General features: G+C 37.4%; 1 protein-coding gene across 2 annotated transcripts; it reads right to left on the bottom strand.

The window, feature by feature from the left end:
* Positions 1 to 11,453: 11,453 nt before the first annotated feature.
* Positions 11,454 to 15,337, bottom strand: mych (myelocytomatosis oncogene homolog). Of its 2 annotated transcripts, XM_084425528.1 has the most exons (3): positions 14,435 to 15,337; positions 12,977 to 13,522; positions 11,454 to 12,848 (listed from the first exon to the last, which is right to left on the bottom strand). In XM_084425528.1, exons 2-3 carry the CDS (start codon positions 13,509 to 13,511, stop codon positions 12,301 to 12,303), a joined length of 1,083 nt encoding a protein of 360 aa, XP_084281654.1. In that variant the 5' UTR covers positions 13,512 to 13,522; positions 14,435 to 15,337; the 3' UTR covers positions 11,454 to 12,300. The 2 variants fall into 2 exon arrangements, with proteins under 2 accessions (XP_084281654.1, XP_084281653.1); XM_084425527.1 differs by lacking the exon at positions 14,435 to 15,337 and having other exon boundaries at positions 12,977 to 14,354.
* Between the last annotated feature and the right edge of the window lie 7,414 nt (positions 15,338 to 22,751).

Below are 22,751 nucleotides of genomic sequence, written 5' to 3'. Positions count from 1 at the left end.
GGCTGGGATGAAGGGCTTTTCTCCGCCCCCTGTGTTCAGCCCCTCATGTGTCCACATGAGCACATACTGTACATACAGAAGGTTGCCTCTTCAGCTTAACCAGAGAGAGTTGAGTTTCTAGGAAAAGCCTCACAGAGCATCTCCATCTTAGCCAATGTTTAACAGGTGCCATTGCTGAACAAAAACAACACTGAGGAACTCATTGACTCCAGCTCACTGTGCTTTCTAAACGGTTTGAGCCAAACTTTGTGTTTTAGAAACAAAGAAGGAGAGGAGATGGAATGACTGTCTAGTCTCTTGAATTTAATGTTATTTATGCATTTAATTCACTTTTATATTTAATTCATTTTATTTTTAATTATGTATCATTCCAATTTTGGTTTTCTTATTAAAGGCACACTATGTAAGATTTTACCACTAGAACAATGTTATATATTTTGTTGATTTGTGTACTTGCATTATCCCAAATGTTTCTAAGAATGTTTACATCCAGGGAAATTAGCAGTTTTAAGCAGGACACGAACCGAGTCAGTGTGTCGCCTGTCAATGACATCATACCCGCGTTACCCTCGATTTCCGATTTTATTTAGTAGAAACCATGGAAATACCAAAGACGCTTCATGTGAGCCACTGTTTGGATACATTAATCGACAGAAAATGAATCATTGTTATACAGCTCAACACGGTTAGTCTTTTTTGTTTAAATCTCGTTTTCTTGATTTACCGCGAGTACCATATTTACCATGCCTAATATCGATCTAGCTCACTGCAGTGTGTCACTTCAGTTTATTTTTTAACTAATATTTCACTTAAGTACTTTTACTTAAAGTCAACAAAAAAAAAGTTAATCTGGTGGGTTAAAAAAAAAAAATCCTAACATTGAAAAGGGAACCCGAGACATATCTAGTAGGAGGCAATTTTTTTACACAACAATGCCGTTTTGGGGGCCTGAAAATGCTAACTTTTGAAAATAGGTTTCAAAGCTACACGTTTTTGAAACCGATACCGTTAGCATCTCAATTGTAAATGTGTGTACACGGTGACATCATGCGCATGCATATTACCGGTAAGTGTTTAGTCTATAGGCGTAGTGTTTCTTCACAAAGTGACATCGCCAACTACTGGCCTGGCATGAATAATGCAGTGTTTTTAGTCGATCGTTTTGACAACGTTGTCGTCTGTACGCAAAAGGAAAAACTTTTCCGTTTTTAGGACATCATTGACCTGTAAACGTACCCTTAGCTTGCAAATGATGCTTTTCGTGCAAGTTTTACCTACACACTGCACTAGCATTATGTAACGGCACGTTCTCACAGTTGTTCAGTTGGGGTCTTGACGAAGTGTAGATATGTCCCTGAGGTGGCGTGCAGAACTGAGATTACATTGACTGCGCTGACATGCAGTTATAATTAGTTTCAAACAGCAACTGCTCTTGAATTCTTTCACACACTTTCTCTTTTCCTCTTTCTCCCCTCATACACCTTGACCCTCCGTAGCGTTCTTGGGGGAAGGGATTAAAGCTTGAGAAGGGGGTTGGAAGGGGCAGAACAATTACCCTGTCGAGGCGTTGGGCCAGACCCCTGCAGGTAGAGCTGACAGGCCGAGACCTCAGGCTGTCATGAGCTATTAGCTGGGCAGAGACGGCCAGAGAACACACACACAGATGGATGAACTAAACAAAGAATAGCTTTTTTTTTTTTGCTCTATAGCTATGTTCAGCATCCTATTTGGACTTATTTTCTACATTCTGCATGCCAGGCTGTACAGCAATATCCATAAATGCAATGCACTCTTCAACATGACAAAAGAAACAAAATATCAGCTGCAATGTTTTTGTTTTTAAGCACACACTATGTACTATGAATGTGGAAATTGCCTCCATTAAAGAATGACCTACCTTTGAACAAATATACTGGGTGTGTGTCAACAGAATGATGCAAAGCACTAAAATCATGTGCAAGTATTGCACACACACAAACACACGTGGACCATAACAACTTCCCATGATAGTGAGCGGAAAAACTAAATGCTTTGCATATTTTTTTTTTTTGCATTGCATTGCACTTGTTTTACTACATGAAAACACATCACTACAAACAGTACCTTTCTCCCCTCTGTCACACCTTCTCTTTACTTCTCTTTTCTTCTCTTTGCTGTACGTTTCTTGGCTTCTTCCTCTTTCTAAAATCCTAATTCTGAAATCTAATGTACAAAAACAATAAACCTCACAGGTTTACAGGCTTGTCTTTTGTTCATTTTCTTCTCTCTCTGTGCTCATTAACCTGTTTTACCCGCAGAAGAGTTTCACTCAGAGGAATAAAAGGAAAGAATGCTGTCGCAGTAATTTGACCAATAAACCATCAATGAACTATTTAAGCCTGTGGGCAACTAAGAGAGGATTTTACCACTTTTTTGTCTTTCTGTAACCTTAAACATGCAGACAACCTTTAATTATTATATTTATATATACTATACTTATACTGTAGTATGTTTTTCTTATTTTTCGCTAGAACCCATAGGGCAAAATAGAAATCTTGCTTGAGGAAATATGTTTTTTAATTAATTTTGTTCAAACCTTCAAATGCCAAAATATATTAAAAAATTGACTTAAAGGGGCAAGACAATATACATTTCCATGTCTATACATGTCTTAATACATTTTAAATAAAAAACAAAATGTATTTTTTATATATATTGATAGATTGAAAATATCTAAAAATTGGCAAAAATATAAATATAAATAAATATTAAGTAATTATAAATGTAAATTTATGTAAATATATTTTAAAACCGATATGTCTGTGTGCGTTATTTATTGTATACTATATTATTATTATTATTAAATCTGCTATATTATATATTATAATGTGTATATATATATATATGTGTGTGTGTATATATATGTGTGTGTATATGTATGTATGTATGCATGTATGTGTGTATATATATATGTATGTATATGTGTGTGTGTGTGTGTGTGTGTGTGTATATATATATATTCTAAAATTATACTAGAAATCTGAAGAAATCTAAAATTATACTATATATATATATATACTGTATATGTATGTGTATATATATATATATATATATACAGTGCAATGCATAAGTGAATACACCCATGCTAAAGTTGACTAAAAAGAGGAATAAAAAATCACATTTTGGAAATTGAACTTAATGCCTTAATTAAAAAAAATAGGAAAAATCCAACCTTTAAGGACACCAATTTTCTTTGTGAATGAATAATGTATCGTAAATAAATAAATGTTCTTCCTTAAAATACATGGTGCATAAGTGAGTACACCCCTATGTTAAATTCCCATAGAGGCAGGCAGATTTTTATTTTTAAGTATTTTTTTAAAAACAAATTTAGGATACTATGCATCCTGATAAAGTTCCATTGGCCTTTGGAATTAAAATAGCCCCACATCATCACATAGCCTTCACCATACCTAGAGATTGGCATGGTTTTATTTCAGTTAGCCTAAAAGCTAGTTTGATTTGCATTGAGAGATGATCTTATGGAAAGTGCCCCATGCCAATCTCTAGGTATGGTGAAGGCTATGTGATGATGTGGGGCTATTTTAATTCCAAAGGCCAAGGGAACTTTATCAGGATGCATAGTATCCTAAATTTGTTTTTAAAAAAATACTTAAAAATAAAAATCTGCCTGCCTCTATGGGAATTTAACATAGGGGTGTACTCACTTATGCACCATGTATTTTAAGGAAGAACATTTATTTATTTACGATACATTATTCATTCACAAAGAAAATTGGTGTCCTTAAAGGTTGGATTTTTCCTAATTTTTTTAATTAAGGCATTAAGTTCAATTTCCAAAATATGATTTTCAACTTTAGCATGGGTGTATTCACTTATGCATTGCACTGTATATATATATATATATTAGTATACTTTTAGATTTCTAGTATAATTTTAGATTTCTAGTATAATTTTAGAATATATATAGGCTATATATATATATATATATGAAAACTTAATTGAATTATGTTTTTAACTTTTAAAAACTTTTAGTTTTTAAAACTAAGGCCTGAGTTTTAGCCTTGTCTGTCAAAACGGACATATGATTTTTAACCCTAGTTGTTATTGTTGTTGTTGTTGTTGGTTATTTGTTTTTTTTTACCCCACTTGCAAATAGTTGTTTTTCTATTTTAAACTTTACTTTTTTCCACATGTATGCTTAAAACAAGATTGTATATGTGCCCTAACCTCTGCATGTGTATGTACATGTGCTGCAGGACATTCTTGAGATGACAGACAGGCACACCTACAGGAGCTCGGGGGGTGAGGCCCCCCACGGCGAAGGAAACGGCCCGAGGAAAGGCCTCATGCTGAAGGGAGAGGGGCCCGGCGGCTCCTTTAACAATGGAAGTTCTTGGAAGATTCTTGGAAGGTCTTGTGATTTACGATTCATCTTTTTTCGTAATATGCCGCGTGAACGGCACTTTACTCCCAGCTCACTGTGAAACATGGAGCAGTTTCTCAAATAATGAGGTGTTTTGCGTGCACGATACCCGTGTGACCCATCTGACTGAACAGCATTTTGGCGCCCTCAGAATATTAAAAGAAATATATTGTGTAAAGCAGCTAACATGTCAACACAAGCTTTTATCATCCCTTTGTCAGTAGAAGCCTTTATGTGGAATAATCTTTCCGACACAATTTGACACACTTGGAGCAATCCACATAAATTCCATTAATGTTTAAAGACACCCTATCTGCTTCTACGCCTAATTACCCTGGCACTCCTCTCACTGTGACTGGACTCTCATTATGCTCCGAGGGCATGAAGAAAAGGAGGTTTAACATCCACAAAAGAAAGAGCCTTCTTATGTCCAGGAAAGTGGATAAACAATGACCTTTAACCTTTGGTGGATTAGGCTTCATTAGGGGGTGACCCTAAACCTCTGTTCACCCGTACGCTCATCTATCTGGGATTAGTGATCTCTGACCAGTAGGTCTATGGGCATTTAAAAGCAAATAGTGCTGGTAAACAATTTAACTACATCATTCATATAATACTTATGGTTTCTTGTTATTTTCATTCCACTCAGTCTAGATAGGTTGGCTAGTTAGTTAGAAAATTATAACGAAATACAGGAATAAATGTTTCTATGTACATAAAAATACATTTTTATTCCATCAGTTGTCCCAAAACGAGGCAAAGAATGACCGGGATTTGAGATCCATTGAGTGCAAATCATTATGCACTTAAATTAGGATTAAGATAAAGCCACTTTGTTTCAGAATTGCTGTTAATTCTTTGAAAAGGTTCATCTTTGCCACAACGAGTTGATAAGATTATCATTCAATAGTTTATATCTTGGCTATTTTCTATGAAAAAAAAATGACTATGGCAAGTTTCTAAGTATTGCTACTTTGACTATATGTTAATCAGTAAAACACTTGTGAACAGTCCCTATCTTAACCATCTAGAAGATAACTTGCATAGCAATGCACGGCATGTATTCTTGAGGGACATAAAGTCAGTTGTTTGACAGTATCATGTATATTTTATCAGTTGTATTGATGAAAGTGAAATAGTGTGCCATGTAGCAAGCCGTATTGTGCTCCTTAAATGCTATTCTCAAGACAAAACATATTATTAATTATAGCAAATGGTTCACACCCATTGTTCTGTTGGTGTGTTTGACATAGAGGTCTATAAATGACAAAGAATATAAGATCATAAAGAAAGAGTAATGTTTGTTTCATGGGCATTGAGATGCAAAGAGCACCATAGCTGTGTTGAAGTCAACATGAAACAGTCTCTGAATGGCGTTTTACTTGAGCAGTGTAGTATATTTCAGGTAGATAAGATGTCGGATGGGACTTTTTCTCATTGTGTTTTAATTGGATTGTAAAAAGCGATTTCTTTATGGCAGTTGGTTGGAAGGGAGGGTTTGGAAAAGTTGATCGTTTTTTGATAAGATTACATAAACGACAATTAAATTATGAATCATGCACAACAATGTGCATTAATAGGGTTGATTTTTACTTTTTTGTGTTCATGGTACTAATATTGCGAATTATATTTCCTAAATTAAAGAGATTACTCACTTTCATGATGTTCCAAACCTGTAGGATTTCTTTCTTCTGCAGTAACACTAACAAAATCAGTAGAAACATTCTTCAAAATATCTTTTGTGTTCTGCAGAAGAAAGTCAAACAACATTTGGAACAACATTGGGGTGAGTATTTATGGGTGAACTATCCCTTAAAAGGCAGGAATACACTACACGACTTTTTAAATCGGATCAGATTTAGAGTGGTTACAGAGAAAAATGGGCATTATACTAAATAGTCTCGCATAGCCAGACCTTCAGACTGATGGTAGACAGCTTTCATTGGCCAAGGATCGCCCAGAGGCCGTTTGACTGACATGTAATGCAACCAATCACAGTTCATTTTGTTCCGCATCATGTTTACGGGGAGTGAAAATGTAACGTCGATGTCCCTACAATAATAGACCGGTGTGTAAAACTCTTGGACGTATTTTAAAGAGCCACGAACTTTACATACTTCAAATAATTTCGAAAATCCAGCGTTTAGTTGATCCCGATAAGCGCACATTGTCACAGTTGTAAACATGATGGCGTTCTTCTTCCATGAGGGGGTTTGCCCTCCGAAACACTTTCCAGACAGATTTCAATCCGATCACAAAAATCACTTCATGAGGTGGTTTGAGACGCATTCCAGACGAAACCGGACAAGTGTAAATGCATCTGGTTGTTAGCAAGATATGTACATTTTACTTTTCCCAAAATGGGAAAAAATAAATGAGTGAGAGCGAGTTATAGGCAGATATGACCGTGCTACAGCAACACACATCGAAGATGAGTTGCTGAGTATCTCTTCAGCAAGCGACGCAAACTGCATGCAAAGGAAACTGAAAGTTCGCTGAAGCTCAACACACAGTCATCTTTATTAAAAGTAGTGAGACTAAAATTTGCATATAGCACGGGAATTTAAGATCAGATTTATATTTGTTTTGGCGGAGACACATTTATGTGGCCAAGTGTAAATGGAAGAGTTTTAACAAATCCGATAAGTAAAAAAACGTGACATGGTGTAAGCAAGCCCGCAGACGAATGACAAATGAAAACAATGTGAACAATCAGCGCAAAATATCAGAAATGTCTGATTTCCCCCGACCGAATGGGATCCGAATGAGGCCGTGCTGATCATTCACTAGCCTACTCGATTCTCTGTGAAATCGGTCAACTCTGACTGCTCAAAATCTGCAGACTGGCTCTGACTTTCAGCAACTATAAATCTGGGCAGAAGTTGTATAGTGTATTCAAGCCTTTAGTAAACCATTACAATTAACTTAACGCTCAAAATAATTAATTGGTTTGAGTAGGACAAACTTAAATTAGTGGAGTCAAATTAACTTTTATGAGTATTTAGCACTTTCTTTTTCTTTCAAGTTCACAGAACTGATGTATTTTAAGTAAACTGAACTGTTTCGTTGTTTTGAGTTTTATGAAATAATTTCTTTTAATTTAGACGAACTTAAGTTCAACTGAAACTGGGCTGGGATTTAGCATGCTTTGCCCATGGCACTCGAAAGGGAGAGTAAATGCTGAAATTAAGTGTAATATAACGTGTTCTTTTGTGCAAGATTTAGTAGTGATTCATGTTTTGTTATGCTAATTTAGAAGCATTTTGTTAATGTTGATTTTAAGAGAGTTACTGTTATGATGACAAGTGGTGCATGCGGCTTGATTTGAGAGCAAGTATGTCTACTGTTAGCATTTATTGAACTAGTTTGTTATAACCAGCTACGTTTATAATAACAAAAAAGTTCACATTGAGGTTACATGAAAATTTTAAGTGAAATGTATGGATTAATACTCAAACATTTCACGTTTAGAACAAGTAAAATGTACGAGTACAAAATAAAAATCTGCGAGTTCTGCTTACTTAAACTTTGAATTTCTTAACTTAAATATTTTGAGGCAACTTGATTGCCTTAAATGTATTGAGTTTTGCCAACTTATTCGGGTTTACAGTGAATAAAGACACTCTCTATTAAAAACTCCATTTGAAGACAGTGGTGTTTTGTAATGCCGGTTGTGAGCGCTGGGAAGATGTGCTTTGGAATTGACCAACTTTAGCCCTGTGGCTTGTGCGTGTTGTGTCTTCATAAATCAAGGGCTGAACACACACATGCATTGATCTCAAACTATCCCCCAAATACTTTCCCAGCTCCACATGTTCATCCAGGACTGTCCCCTTCCCACACACCCCACAGGGTGTATCCTAGCCTCAATCAGATCTCACACCTGTCCTTGTCTACCACTCTGAAAAGCCTCACGTGTCAGCGTAGCGTGTGGATCTCACTGGCTATTTGGCATTTTTGTGCCGATCCCTCGAGTGCTTTAGAAACTGCTACCTCTCCAAAAGTCATTTTTCAGAAAAACAGCCAGCAGTCATTCATATCTCAAAATCGAATTTATGTGTCAATCACTTAATTCATTCCTGTGGCTCATTGCTGAAAATAACTCTGGGTCAATTGTGCATGTAAAATGCTTTCATAAATCAGATTTTAGCCCACGCATTATATTTTTGCATATATAAAACAATTTTTGCTCTTTTTTCTTTTGCAAACAAAAATAGGTTTTAATTACATTTTGCTAATGTAGGTCATTAAAACAAAAAAAATGTTTTGTGGTTATGCGAACATTATGAAAGCGTTCCATTTTATAACTCTGCAAACATTATGGAACGTTCCTTTTGAATGTTCTTTGCACATTCTGAAACAGGTATTAACATTTAAAAAACGTTAGACGAACATCCTACTAAAATGTTTTCAGGAAAAAAAACATTCCATGAACAAAATATAAATGATGTTTTTGTGCTGACGTTTTGAGAACATTCTTAAAGACCAGATAACTTGGAACAAACGTTCTATTAACGTTCCTGGAAGAATGTTTGCTTTTAACTTTGAGAGAGCCTTGCCAGAATATTAGTCAAAGTTCTGTTAGCTGGGATGCTTTTACTGAATGATTTCTTTGACATGAATTATTCTAATGAATGAATGCGTGACCTTTATGGTCATCGGCTCTTAAATCTGCTTTCATGTCTTAATGACAGTAGGAAGGCAGTGAAACGTCCCAGCGCAAACATGGCTCCCGTCTCTTGTCACCTTCCTGCGAGGGAACATATGGCCAGAGACACTTTAGTGTGATGAAAGCAAACACAACAGGGACAATCCACATCAGACTGAAGCCCAAACGCTGATAAAAAAAAAACATGAACAACAAGAAAAAGACAAAAATGTCACGCGGTGACAGATGCATATCTTACGGGTTTGGTACAAATCACGTTTTGTTTGATGTGTTTCAGCCATAATGGAAGTTATGCATTAAATTGCAAAGAATTTTAAAGTGGATTCCACCTCTTGAATGAACCCAATAAAGAACTACAGAAATGACTTTCCCCAAAGCCTCCTAAGGATGACTCCTCTGGTCATGTATTTACTGGTTGGGTGGAAGCACCAGTTTTCAAAGAGAGATGGTTGTATTGCTAAAGAAAACAGATTTGTATCTCTCTTCTCGTCTTTGTCTTTTTCTATCATTTATGATCAGACCTGAGGTGATTCCCTGTGTTCTTGCAGGGTTCTGGTGTAAAGAGGAGCTTTAGAAACTCTCTGGATCCTTGTCAGGATGTTTTGTTCTTCGCTGCTGAACAGCCCCGGGACACAAGATTAACGTGCACTGACGTGTGTCTCTTCAACCCTTCTACAGATGTTGCAACTTTCGGTCGTAACGTTCACAACATTCGGCGTGTGAAATGCAATGGTTGATGGAAAAGATACATTGACTTATTGAAATAGTTTTCATATGAAATCTGCACGGTTTCAGCCAAAGACCCTTGAGAAATAAAGAGACGACGCTGGAAGCGCTTTCAGAACGGAAGAGGGTCTTTTGGAAGAGGGTGTTTTTCGCAAGGGTCTCGCTTTTACCAGCTTGGTCCCTTTAGCACCTCTCCGTCTACAACTTCAGAATGTTTCAGGGGCCAGTGGTCTAGTCTAGATGACAGAGCATTTGCATGTTTAAAGGCTGAATGCAGACTTCACAATGCCTCGCTTTCATTCTTTCCTGAGCATCCATGACCCAACAGGTTTAAGCACAAAAGATGAAAGAGACTAAGTGATGGAGGTCTAAAACCCGTTCTGACACTTGTTGCATAACTGTCAGTCCTTGGCCTGGTCTTTTCTATCAGAAATACAATAAAAACAGTCAAATATGATTACAATTTAAAACAACTGTTTTCTATTTGAACATATTTTAAATGTAATTTATTCCAGATGAATTATCAGCATGGTTACTTCAATCTTCAGTGTCACGTGATCCTTCAGAAATCATTCTAATATGCTGATTTGATGCTTAAGAAACATTTCGGTTCCACTTTATTTTAAGGTGTCATTGTTACAGTGTAATTATGTATTTAAGTACTGAGTAATATTAAGCAACTACATGTACTTATTATAGGGTTAGGGTAGGATTAGGATTTGGTTGAGGGTTAGTTGCATGTAATCATACATAATTTACTGTTATTACTATGGTAAGTACATCTAACATATGCACATATGTAACAACACAGTTGTGCAGCTCATTGTTTTGTGTGGAAACCTTTCTTTTTCAAGAACAGCATTTATTGGAAATAAATGCTTTGCTTTTGATCTATGTAATGCATGTTTGCTGAATAAAAGTGATTTATTAAAGACATTATATAAAGAGATTCCCCCCTCCCTTCCCTTTTTTACCACCATTTTACCAAGACCAACAATGTATTAGACATTTAATTGAATCATACAACTGTGCTACTCTTCAAGATCCAACTAGGGCAGTAAGTCAGATATTTACCCAAAGTGTCACTGGCATCAAGTGTTTTTAAATGCTAGTTAAGAATACGACTCTCATATATACATTCGGATAATTGTAATGATTACGTAATGAGAAAAGACAGGCCCTCATAACTATAACACTTCAGAGGGTTGTGGTGGGAAAAGGGACAAATACATTAAACCAAATAGTATGTTTTACGGAGTTTAAGTATATGGTTGATGCTTTATGATTCAGTTTACTTTAAAGCAAGGCTGAGCATGTAGGTTTAGTTATGGGATTGCGGTTTATATGGGTAAGCCAGTGCTACTGTATCAATATAACACTCCTACACTTTAATGTTTTATTGACCCGCTGCAATCAGGCCCTTTAGACTTTCAACAAAAGTCAAGCCAGCCACCCCCTCACCTTGACCCGAATTCCACCACTCAAACATTCCTCCTTTTCTTTAAAGCTTTCAGTCTTGTGCAACTCTTTGTGTGTGTGCCTGTGAAGAAACCACACCTTCAAATCATTAAATCATGCTGTTCTGATGTGATTTTATGAATGGTGCCAATAAAAAGATCCAAACACAACGAGTCATCTTGCTCATTCTTTATTACTTTATAAAACAAAGTGCAGTTGAGGATGAACAGAACTTTTTTTTCCTTTTTTTTTTTCTTCAAAAAACCTGCAAATGAACCAAGAGAAAAAAGCCTAAATAATTTATGATACATAATTAACAGGAGGTATTTACATTTAAAAAAAAAAAGTTGCCATTATGAAGGCAATAAAATAGCCAGGTTTCTTCCTGGCAGAGGTAGATAAACAAAGAAACAGGAGGGAACATACAATAACCAACAAAGTAGACACATGAAGTCAAAAACAGAGTGAACGAACACCCTCCATAACTCCAGACCTCAACAATACGAGCTATGCATGAACACAAAATCCAATATAGTTTATCTTTCCAGTTTGAACATCACATTAAATGCAAACTTTAAGTCTATAAAATGTTAATCATATGCAAATTACATTCAACCCCTTATTTTAACATCCTTTGGATCCAGCCCAAAACATTAGAAGAAATAATGTGTATGCCAAGAACAAATAGGTAGAATGTGTGAGGATCATCTAGGGCTCATTCCTTTTAAGGCTAACTATGCTTTTAACTGATTATGCATCCAACATACAGTCTATGAAACGGTTCATATTAAGACTCGTGGAACAAAATGACTTTAACACAATGCAAAGTCACAACACTGAGAACGTTTCTTGCATTGACCATGCGTGTTTCAAAACAGCACTTAACGGTGACATAAAATCCACAATCTCCTAAGAGATACTGAGGTCTCCGCAGTCAGTCAAAAGTGTTACGGTCCTCAAACCAGCGGGGGTCTTAGACGACTATCTAGCTGCCAAACCGGCAACATTCACTCCCAGACGCTCACAGTCTCTTGAGCTTTTCCAGTCTGGCTTTCAGCTGTTCTTGTCGTTGTCTAAGTTTGTCTCTCTTCTGTGCAAGTCTCTGGCTCTCCGTTTCCAGATTTCTGATGCTTTCTTTCGCCCGCTTTAAAATCACCACCTTGGAAGCCTTGTCGTTACTGGACAGTTCGGGGACGTTGTCCCGTAGCTTAAGAAAGCAGTTCTTTAACTCGTTGCGCCTTTGCCTCTCCATCACGTTGTGTGTCCTCCGCCTCTCTTCTTCGTCCTCCGTGTCCACCGCCTGTCGGGAGGCCAGGCTGCGAGAGCGTCCCGAACTCTGCGTGCTCCGGTGGGAGTCTCCGGACCCTCGGGAGCGTTTGAGGGGGGGGGAGGGCGGGGGAGGAGGAGAGGCGGGCCGCGGGGCGGCGTAGTTGTGCTGTTGCTGAATTTCAAAGTGACAGCGCTTGAGAGCAAGCTGCTGCTCACGCCGACTGTCCTCCAACTGCTGCTGGTGTTGAGAACGCGTCAGTGTGCTCGACCTCCGGACGGTCACAACGTCGATCTCCTCCTCTGTGGAGCACAAACAGTTCAAATCACGTTAGTTCAAGTTTGATCCATGTGGTTTCAATCTGGCAACAAACTCTCTTTTAACTTTAGGACACATGTGCATGCATCAGAAAATAAATCAAAAGACTCACCAGAATCGCTTGTAGATGATTCTCCCCCAGTGGACAGTGAACCGTAATCAGACGTGGACTCGATCAGCTCCTGGCTGTCCAGCGGTAAGTCCTCGCTCTCCAGAGCCTGACAAGCGAGCGCCACATTGTGGCAATCCAGCGTAGAGCCGGCGATTTCGGCAAAAATCTCAGTGTCAATATCGGAGAGCAAGGGACTCGTGGAGAGCACCGCTGAGAGTTTATCCTCGATGTGTTTGCCTCCGTCGGTGCGCCACAGTAAGTCCTCCGAGAGCGGGTCGTCCGCGGCAGACGCGGAGCCGGTAAAGTTCCAGTCCAGTTGGAGAAAGTCGCTATCCTCCATTAAAAGTTCAGATACCAACTCCAACTGGTCCACCGTGGACAAATTCTTCGCGAGCCCGGGTTTCATCGGAGGGGACTGGGGCGGCGTGGGGATGGCCTGCAAGTCCTTCATGAGACTCAGGCAAAACTCGTCGTCAAACAGCAGCGGCTCGGAGTCGCAGAGCCACTCGTGCGATGGAGAACAAGCCTGCAACATCTTGACGGAACCTGTCAGGAAAGCGCACGGGAAAAGAATCCTTTAGAAAGAGGAAAAGTTTGCATACAAAAGTGTCCACCCGGCTTTCTGCTACCGACGAACAGCGGCTTGTTTCTAAACGGCCTGCGAAGTGTTGTTCTCATGCACTGCCGATTGCAAAGTTTCCCGGCTCGCGCGTTCACTTTATTCGTGTTTACAATGTTGGCCCCGCCCCAGGTGGGCGGAGTTGCGCTCGATCGTGCGTGATGTCACTTAACAGCTGGAAAGGTCCCGCACGAGTTTTGTTCCAAACTAAATTTCTCACATTTAAAACAAAAAGTTAAATCGTTCGGTTTGACTTTTAGAAAGCTAATAAACAAAATACATGTTATGTCGTAAAAGAACTGTAATTCATGTAAAACGATTTTCTCTGGCAATATTGTTGATAATACTAATGTGGCAAAAACCTCTATTCTGTATTAATGTGGCATTGACTAAAGTGTTTTAACTGAAAAAAAAAGTTGTTATGTAGAAAAGTTTTTTTTTTTTAAAGAAAAGAAAAACCCTGCAGATCTGAACGTTACTAATACTTAAACTCTTAACATTATTATTTAAATAGAATAAAGAAGATACTTGTGTGAATTTTGTATATACTGTACAAAATGCAGGAAAATTGACATGTGAGTGAATGAATAGACAATGAATGAAAAGACATGCAATAATGCCATATGTAATCCCGTATTAAAGTAAACAACGGATCATATAAGTAAAGTCATATAAAGTATCTGCGAAGCATAAAAGCAGTACTTTACAACACACTTTTACTGATTTCTTGACGAGTAAAGCACTTCCTGCGAAAGTATAAGAGAGAGATGTTCGCATTGTATAATCATATGGAGGAAGCCGGTAGACATGCATGAAAAGAACAAAAAGTCACGTCTTACCTTTTTTTCTAAACACTATGGCGAATAAGGGGGATTGACAAAGACGGTAAGTCTAAAAAAAAATTGTGTAAAATTATTTTAAAAATAGTTGTAAAAACCGCAGAGCCTCTTTGCGGCATGTCAAAGCCCACGCGGACAGAAGCTGGCAGTGGGTGTGGCGACGAATGGAGACCATTTAATTTAAAGGGCGATGCACTCCGCAATTCCTCCGCGTTAGAAAACTCGCGCCAAAACTCTTTTAGCAAATATTGAATGAAAACTCTTATTGTGATGATGCCTAATTAAAGTCTATAGCTTGATGTTTAATAAAATCCTGCACGCAAAAGCGGTTGAATAGCCGTGGTGTAATGAAGGGAATATATATACGTCCAACCTAGTGCTCTGGCGGAGTGCGACTGTGCGCGTGCACTCAATGAACCATGCAATTCCAAGAAAAAGAAGGGGGGTTGTAGCTCACACACGTGTGCGAGAGTGCGAATTCACAAATGCCGGTCTGGTTTGCAATTGCGATAGTAGTGTCTACTCTGTCTACAAAAAAAAGAGAAAGAAAGCCGTGATCACGTTGTGCTGTGGTCTGTTTTGGCGGGTAATATACGTACAAGGACATACTGTTCTCAAACAGGCACTCCTTACATACACAGTTACAACTGATCTCGCGCGAGTTAAGGGATTGATATATGAACTTATATGTGACTACAGAGCATACGAGGAAGATATAGGCGTTGGTTACATAACAAAAGAATCGCATCCGGCTCAACACGTGCAGGCTAAAGTCACCCCCTCTCAGGTGGCGGGAATGATTTATGAGTCTCCCGCGAATTCGACATATGGGCGGAATCCTGCATTCTTTATGACCACCGACCTCAGAATGCAACAAAGAGAAGATGTAATTCTCATACACGTTCATTGTAGTGTAGCATGCTATATTCCGTCTTAAACTATTTAAAATGATACATCATTGTTATGTATGCCGTTTTCATGACCTCATATTAAAGAGACAATATGGGGTATTTGCATTTTTAAAAACTCATTCGTCACATTAAGTGCAACATGGTTTTCAGGAAATTCCAAAACACTACGTATGAAAATGATCATGAATTAGCTATGTATTTACACCTAAAAATATGTAAATTTTTTGTTGTTGAAATGCAGTATATTTGATTCCTTTTGATAATCCAGGATACACAAACTAACATTTAATAAATCACACTGCTCCTCAGTGAGTGAAATGGACAGAATTGAATGTATTTTGAAAGTCCTATAAATGTTGCCACCTAGAGGCCATTGAATGAGGCTATAGTGTACCAAGACCTAGTGAACTCCAGACAGATGTACAGCATTACGGCACTGTTTGCTTTCTTTCAGCAGATGCCCTGTATAACCTAACCTCTCTATATTAGAACCATGCTTTTAGTGTATCCTTCACACTTTGATCTAGAATGCATTTAATATGTGCATATATTCCACTAATGAAATGAGATGATTGCAATGCTCAGTAAATGTAACATTAGTAATAAGTGAGTGCATTGATCTCAACATAGCCAGGTGTGTGCATAGGGCTACACAATTCAATCCTCTACCTCATCTCAAAATACATCCGACACAAAAGTTTTTTTTTTTTTATGTTCATAGCTTTAGACTATAAATAATTCTGTACTTGTCAGATTTTTCAGGGATACACCTATAGAAAGTTTGTTGTTAGACCAGCTTTCATGCAGTTTATGGTGGCAATGTGTGGTTGTTAAACTCAATGGGAGGCATGTTGCACTCCAAGACTGTTTAAGTCTTGCATCACTCATTCATTTTGCTTCTAGCTATCTCTTAAATAGCTCCCATATGTAGTCCAGCTACATATTTCAGACATGTGGACATGCCATTTAAATGGCTTGTGTTCATTCAATAAAGAATCCCATTGTTTGGAACATTTGTTTGCCTCATCAGCAATGCTTAAAGAAATGTTGCAATTTTAAAGCAGAAGCATTTACACAGTTCTATTAAAGTTTTGTTTCACTTATCAGGACCGGATGAAAAGAGAACATTTTGAGACGGACGTATAGATAAGCATAATGTGCGCAAAGACCATGTTCACACGCTGTCATCTTGTAGTGCTGAAGGAACCTGCTGTGATCAACTTGGAGATTTAAAATGGGTTAACAAGAAAAGTTCAGCGTCCCTTAGTAGAATACAGTTATATTTTTTGCTGTATGGCTGCTTGAAATGTCAAGAAAATAAAAGTACTTACTTTTTAAAAGTGATGTTATTTAAATGATTAAGTACACTCGAATGAAGTGGGGTACAATAAATGAATCATCATGGATGACAAATGTGCTTGTGCAAAGGGGTTTTCTACAACAGATAATAATACACTTTCACATCCACACAGATTAAAGCTGAAAAACTTGTAAACCTCGAAGGAAACATCACATAAAGAAAGCATCATGGATGCCTTTTTAAACTGCTGTAAATCGACACAACCTTTGTTAGAAATGATATGCATTAATGTATATTTATTGTACACTATACTGATGTCATATGAATTTAATACATATTTTTATATGAGTTTAAGTTTTAAATAACCTTAACGTTTTTGTTTTATTTCTTGTTGTTTGTCTTTAAAATATTTAAGCCTGGTTTCACAGACAAGCCTTAGATTAAGCCAGGATTAGACCTTAGCTCAATTACGACATTTAAGTGGCTTTTATGATCGTGCATAAGAAAAACAAACATTACTGGTGTGAATCTTGAGACAAAACAATGGCACTGACATATTTTAAGATATATCACTGCAAGTTTCTTTCAGTTAATAAATGCATTTTAGTCTTAAGCATTGTCTGTGAAACCAGGTATTAATGTTATATGACCCTTTATATGACTTTTAGTATTTTAAGGGTTATAAAATGTGCACTTATTGGTTGTGTAAAGAATGTTTTTGCCTCACTCTGCTTAGAATATTTACATATTATTTTCATAGCAAATGCTTAGACCGAAGAAAACAGAAAAATGCGTTTGCACCAAAATGTAACTGGTTTTAAAATAGCAGCTGAATTCAGAATAGCACACTATTCTTACTATTTTCTCCATATAAAGATATGGCAGAAATAGTAAGATGCGTAGTAAGCCATTCTGAATTCAGTCAATTCTTTTGACCTTTAACCTTGCTGATTCAGCTCGTGTTAGCTTGAATAAGGACGGACAGCAGGTTCTCGTACCCAGTTCTACCACAAGATGTTTTAAGCGAGGTTCACCATGGCATATAGTAGTTTTGCTGTTCCCCCTGATAATATTGTCATCTTCAGAGAGGGGTACCAAGACAGGAAGAGAAAGAAGATAAGAAGGAAGAGACTACCTAACAATGTTCTCTGCAGGCAATCAAGCATTGCAACACAAGCAGCCACAGCTTTCCTTAGAAGCGTGTGTGTGTGTGGGGGGGGGATGTGTCGCCTGTAAACCGGTGATAGTAACTGTTTCGAGCTGTGAAAATGCTGCTCCACAGGGGTCCTGCTGATGAACATCATCCACTGATGCTGCAGCATATCTAGAGTCACAGACTGTAACGAGTCCTCACTGGAAAAGGTCAATTCACCGAAGCTGATATTTTATAGAATCCTCTTCCTCTGAGACTGTTACTCATTTACCTGCAGCATCCTTCTTTAGTCAGTTAACTTTAGTCATATGTGCAGAAGTGACATTGATCTCACAGGAAATAACTCAAACATTTCAGCAGATCACAGGGCATATTCATTTTTCTTTTCTTTCTTTTTTTGTGTGTGCTGTTTTTCATTGCACTGATGCATGGAGTAAAATAGTTAGAATCATAAAAATAGCATGTAAATATAAAAAATATATATATAATTTTTTATATATTTACATGTTATTTTTATGATTTTAACTATTGGCGATATTTCCACAGCATTTATTTTCAGTCATATATTAATATTGGTCTATGTATTTATGCATTTGCAGATGCTTTTATCCACAGACACATTGCATTTAAGGTATACATTTGTCCATGAATTCCCTGGTTAATGTCGATATTTAAGTTTATATATATATATATAGATATATTACAATTTTCAGATATGTAGAAAACATTAACCAAGACTAATAAAGACTATAATGTATCTTCATTGTAAGTCGATTTTAACTATTATATTAACTTAATATACATGCAGCATAGGTTAAAAAAAACCACATCTTTAATGGTACTTTGATGCCACAGATTGGTTTTATCTCAGAGGTTTCCATGTTAGCCATAAGTCAAAAGATTTCAACCTAATGAGGTGTAGAAACGATACAACAGGTTGAGTAAAACTGAAACTATTCATTGATAAGTTTCAAAGAAGCGGCCATGCTTTACTGTTCCTCTCGCTGGCTGAGGACACATGACAGGTTTCACTTCTGCTTTTGATGCTCTGTCAATTTGACCACACACCACCAACAGTTAAGGACTCTGTGGGGCCCCTCCAGTGGAGACGAATCAGAGAGTACAGAAGCTATATGAACGTTATGGAATTCATACCTCTTTTTTTGTTGTTGCCGTGGTTGAATGACGTTTTCCTTCCTCTTTGACACTGACTTTACTTAAACTGTACTATAGTTATGCTGTAGGGGAGAGCGGGTATTTTTTCCCACATTCATTTCCAACATGTCTAGTACAATTGTGTGGCTTTGTTTTATTAATACAGCGTATACTTTTTTCTTGATATACCCCCGAAAGAATGGAAGTGAAATGTGACAACATGCCCCATAGGTGGGGTACATTGTAACATGACCAAATGACAGCTTAAAATGCTCTCTGATCTAATAAAAAAAAAAAAAGTATACAAGACAAATTAAAATAAATTTCTCAATAAAATACAATTAACTTTTTCATATAAAATAATGGCATTTTTAAATGATTAAATATAAAATAATTTTTGAGTTTGACAGCGAACACACCAGTAAACACAGCTATACAACATAGTTCAAAACATAATAATAATTAATAATTTCTGAACATTGACTCTTAAGTCTTTATTCCCCTTTTTCTCATGTTTTCTCAATAGAATTCAATAGAAGATCATAGTTCTAATAGGGGCTCATTGTAACAGTGTTACAACATGCCCCACCTGCACAAACCCGGCGAGTGTCTTCTGTCTCAACTGTTAAATAACATATTGGAGATTAATTAAATAATCACCAAAAATAGAGATTAGAGAAATTAACATAATAAGAAATGTACTTTTGCTATGGTTAAATAAATGTTCAGTGATATCTTCCAAACATTTCTGAATTTTGGCGCAATTGTTTCTCTATATAGTGTTGATATGGCAACTAGTAAAAAGTTTCGTCATGCAAGCATGTGTGGAAGTATTTAAAACAAGGGTGTTACAACTAGCCCCGCGTTAGGTTGTGCCCCGCTCTCTCACACTGTGAACAGGCCTATCTGTTAAACAACACAGTTGTAGGCTAGTTGTATAGCACAAGTGTGGCTTTCAAACTGTAAAGGAAAATTCATGAAATATTAATTATAGTTTTTCCTTTTTGTAAAGCCATTGTATTTAACTAGCTAGATGAATTAAAGTTTTTAGCACACTGCTAAGTGGTTTCTTATTGGCCCACATGAAAAAAAGAGCACACTTTGGTCTGTAGATATGGATCTCGTCCTTGTTTCAATGAAGATTTTTTCATCCATTTTATAAAAAAAAAAAACCTTTTCTCAGCAATGCCATTGAAGAACCATTTTAGGTTCCCCAAAGAACCTTTCAGTGAGCAGTTCTTAAAATAACCTTTTTTTTCTTAGTGTGAAGAACATTTTAATAATCTAAAGGACCCCTTTCCAATATAAAGAACCTTTTGTACAATGGAAAGGTTCCACCTGATAAATGCTCTTTATTGAACCATCAATGCCAATAAAGAACCTTTTTTTTTTAAGAGTGTAGAAAAGTACAAATGATAACGAGAGAGTTTTGTAGTTTAGTACTTTTGGGGTTTGCTTGAATCATTAACAATATTGTTAATTGTTAAAGTATGAACAATATTGCCTTAGCAACCACCAATCATCACATCCAGCCAAGTCATCAAAATAAAGCTTAAACATAAACACAGAATCTCACAGAAATAAATCTGATCTCAGAATAAATCATTGATTTGTTTGGAAACACACGAGCGCCAACATGCACGGTTTCTTGTGCAAACTGTATGCAAACAGATTCACGCACACATCCATCCAGTGAGAAGACGATCAGAAGAACAGAAGGAGCTCAGTGTTAGAATGAAGAACAGATGCACGAACACACACACACACGCACACACGTTGGGTTTCCATGTTTTATGGGGACTTTCCATAGACATACTGATTTTTAAACTGTATATTCTATCCCTAAATCTAAACACAGCCCTCACAGAAAACTTTCCAAAAAACATCATTCGGTATTATTTATAAGCTGTTTTTATCATGGGGACCAATAATTACTGGTATTACTATCTGTGTGTGGACATTTGGTCCCCATAATGTAGGGTTTACCTGGACCACACACACACGTCTCTATAAGAAACACCTGTTTTTTTTATTTTTATGGTTTCCCCATCTGACAGTGTCCTGAAACAATGTCCCAATCTGTATGTGTGCAGCAGACAGCCCAAACCAAGGTCATCCCGGCTAGAGCGATCTCCGCTTTAATTCCCTGAAAATGATATGTTTATTCCAATGTTTAACCACAGAACCTGATAATTTTTAGGTGCAGATGTCCTAACGTGACCAAAAGGATGAGCAAAGCAACGAAAAGCACCCTCTGTAAAATTCACAAGTCTCCCACATGTGAAGAATGTGCAGGATGTGATCTGTTTTTCGGTCTCTTCCTTGAACTTTACAGCAGTTTGTTTTCCAGGAACCCAGCTATAATGCTGCTGTGCAGTGGAAAAGCGGTGAAGCAAGAAGAAGTCTATGGAAATATGCAGTGGGAGGGAACTCGATTTAAAGCGGAGTGAAATAAGAGAGGCAGAATGAGAGAGGACATCACCATAGTACCTCCAAATTTAGACCATACTCAGAAAGAGTAGCAAAGAGTGTATAACCGACACTGCGAAGCCACCACAGATGCCAGAGGGCTCCTGTATCAGCAGAACATTGCAGAGCACATCCGTTCCTTCTGGCCATGTAGGGTAGAGAGCTGGCACAGATGCCCAATAGCAGTTGGTGACCACAACTGACCCGCAATCTGACGCCACGCGTGCCACCTCTATTCATTCAACTTCTCAGAAACAATGTCTCACTGTCCGCTGTCTTTATATGGCAAATTTGGTGTTGTTCCAAATTTTAGATTCTTAAAATCACAAGACTGATCATTTACCAAAGCCAACATGAAATCTTGTTTTTAATGGAATCTATCAGCTATTTATTATAAATGATTTATCTGCACATCATGTTTGTAATCTTCTCCCTCTTGCAGCAACATCTCTCCTCTTCTCTGATGACGTGTTTACTCGCGCGAGGGCGGTAAAACCTGTCACTCACATGAGATCCACCGATAGCAAACCACAACCATCCAACGACCCAATCAATTCACAATGGACAAAAAGTCCCGACCAACAATTTTTCTTGTTTGAGAAGCTGTTTCAATCAGATATACATCACAAAAGGACAGAAAAGACTACCCAACTTCCATTTCATGCTGACTACAATTCTGTTATCATTTCGTAGAATACAGGAGGAGATATTTATAGCAGTCCAAGCTGCTCTTTTACATATAATGAAAGTGAATGGTGACCACAGATTATTTTCAGTTAATAATTTCTCTTGCAAAGCTATTATATGGCTTTAAAAGTCTTGTAAGATAGTTCACAAGTCATATGGACCACTAGTGCTTTTATGGGAAGGGTTAAAGCTCCTAAACATCTCATTTTGTGTTCCACGGAGGTGAGAAAATGATGAGAGAATTACAGTTTTTGTGGTGAATTATCCTTAAATCAGGTTGTTTTAAGAACCAAATGCATAACACTGGTGATATGATTTTCAATCTAAAACTACCCTGATTGGCAATTTCACTGATCTGTAAAGTTCACTCAAGTCTTACAAACATTTTTGTCAAGAATGAACTCAAGGAGTTTACCATCATACTGAAAGTTTGCATACATTGTGATGAAAATCACAATACATCTGTAAAATAGACTAAATTGCATTATGATTGCATCCTAATAATGTCCATCAGTGTTCACATGTTCAGCTCCCTGTGACTTACATAACCTGGTTTCACTTCTACCCTAGATTACAACACACACGACTATGCTGACGGATGATTACGGCCTCTTAGAACTGGTGTCCTGACCTCTATACCTT

Source organism: Rutilus rutilus, assembly GCF_951802725.1.
Source record: "Rutilus rutilus genome assembly, chromosome: 12".
Lineage (NCBI taxonomy): Eukaryota > Metazoa > Chordata > Actinopteri > Cypriniformes > Leuciscidae > Rutilus > Rutilus rutilus.
Note: the sequence above shows the minus strand (reverse complement) of the source record. Positions and strands in the feature narration are given on the sequence as shown.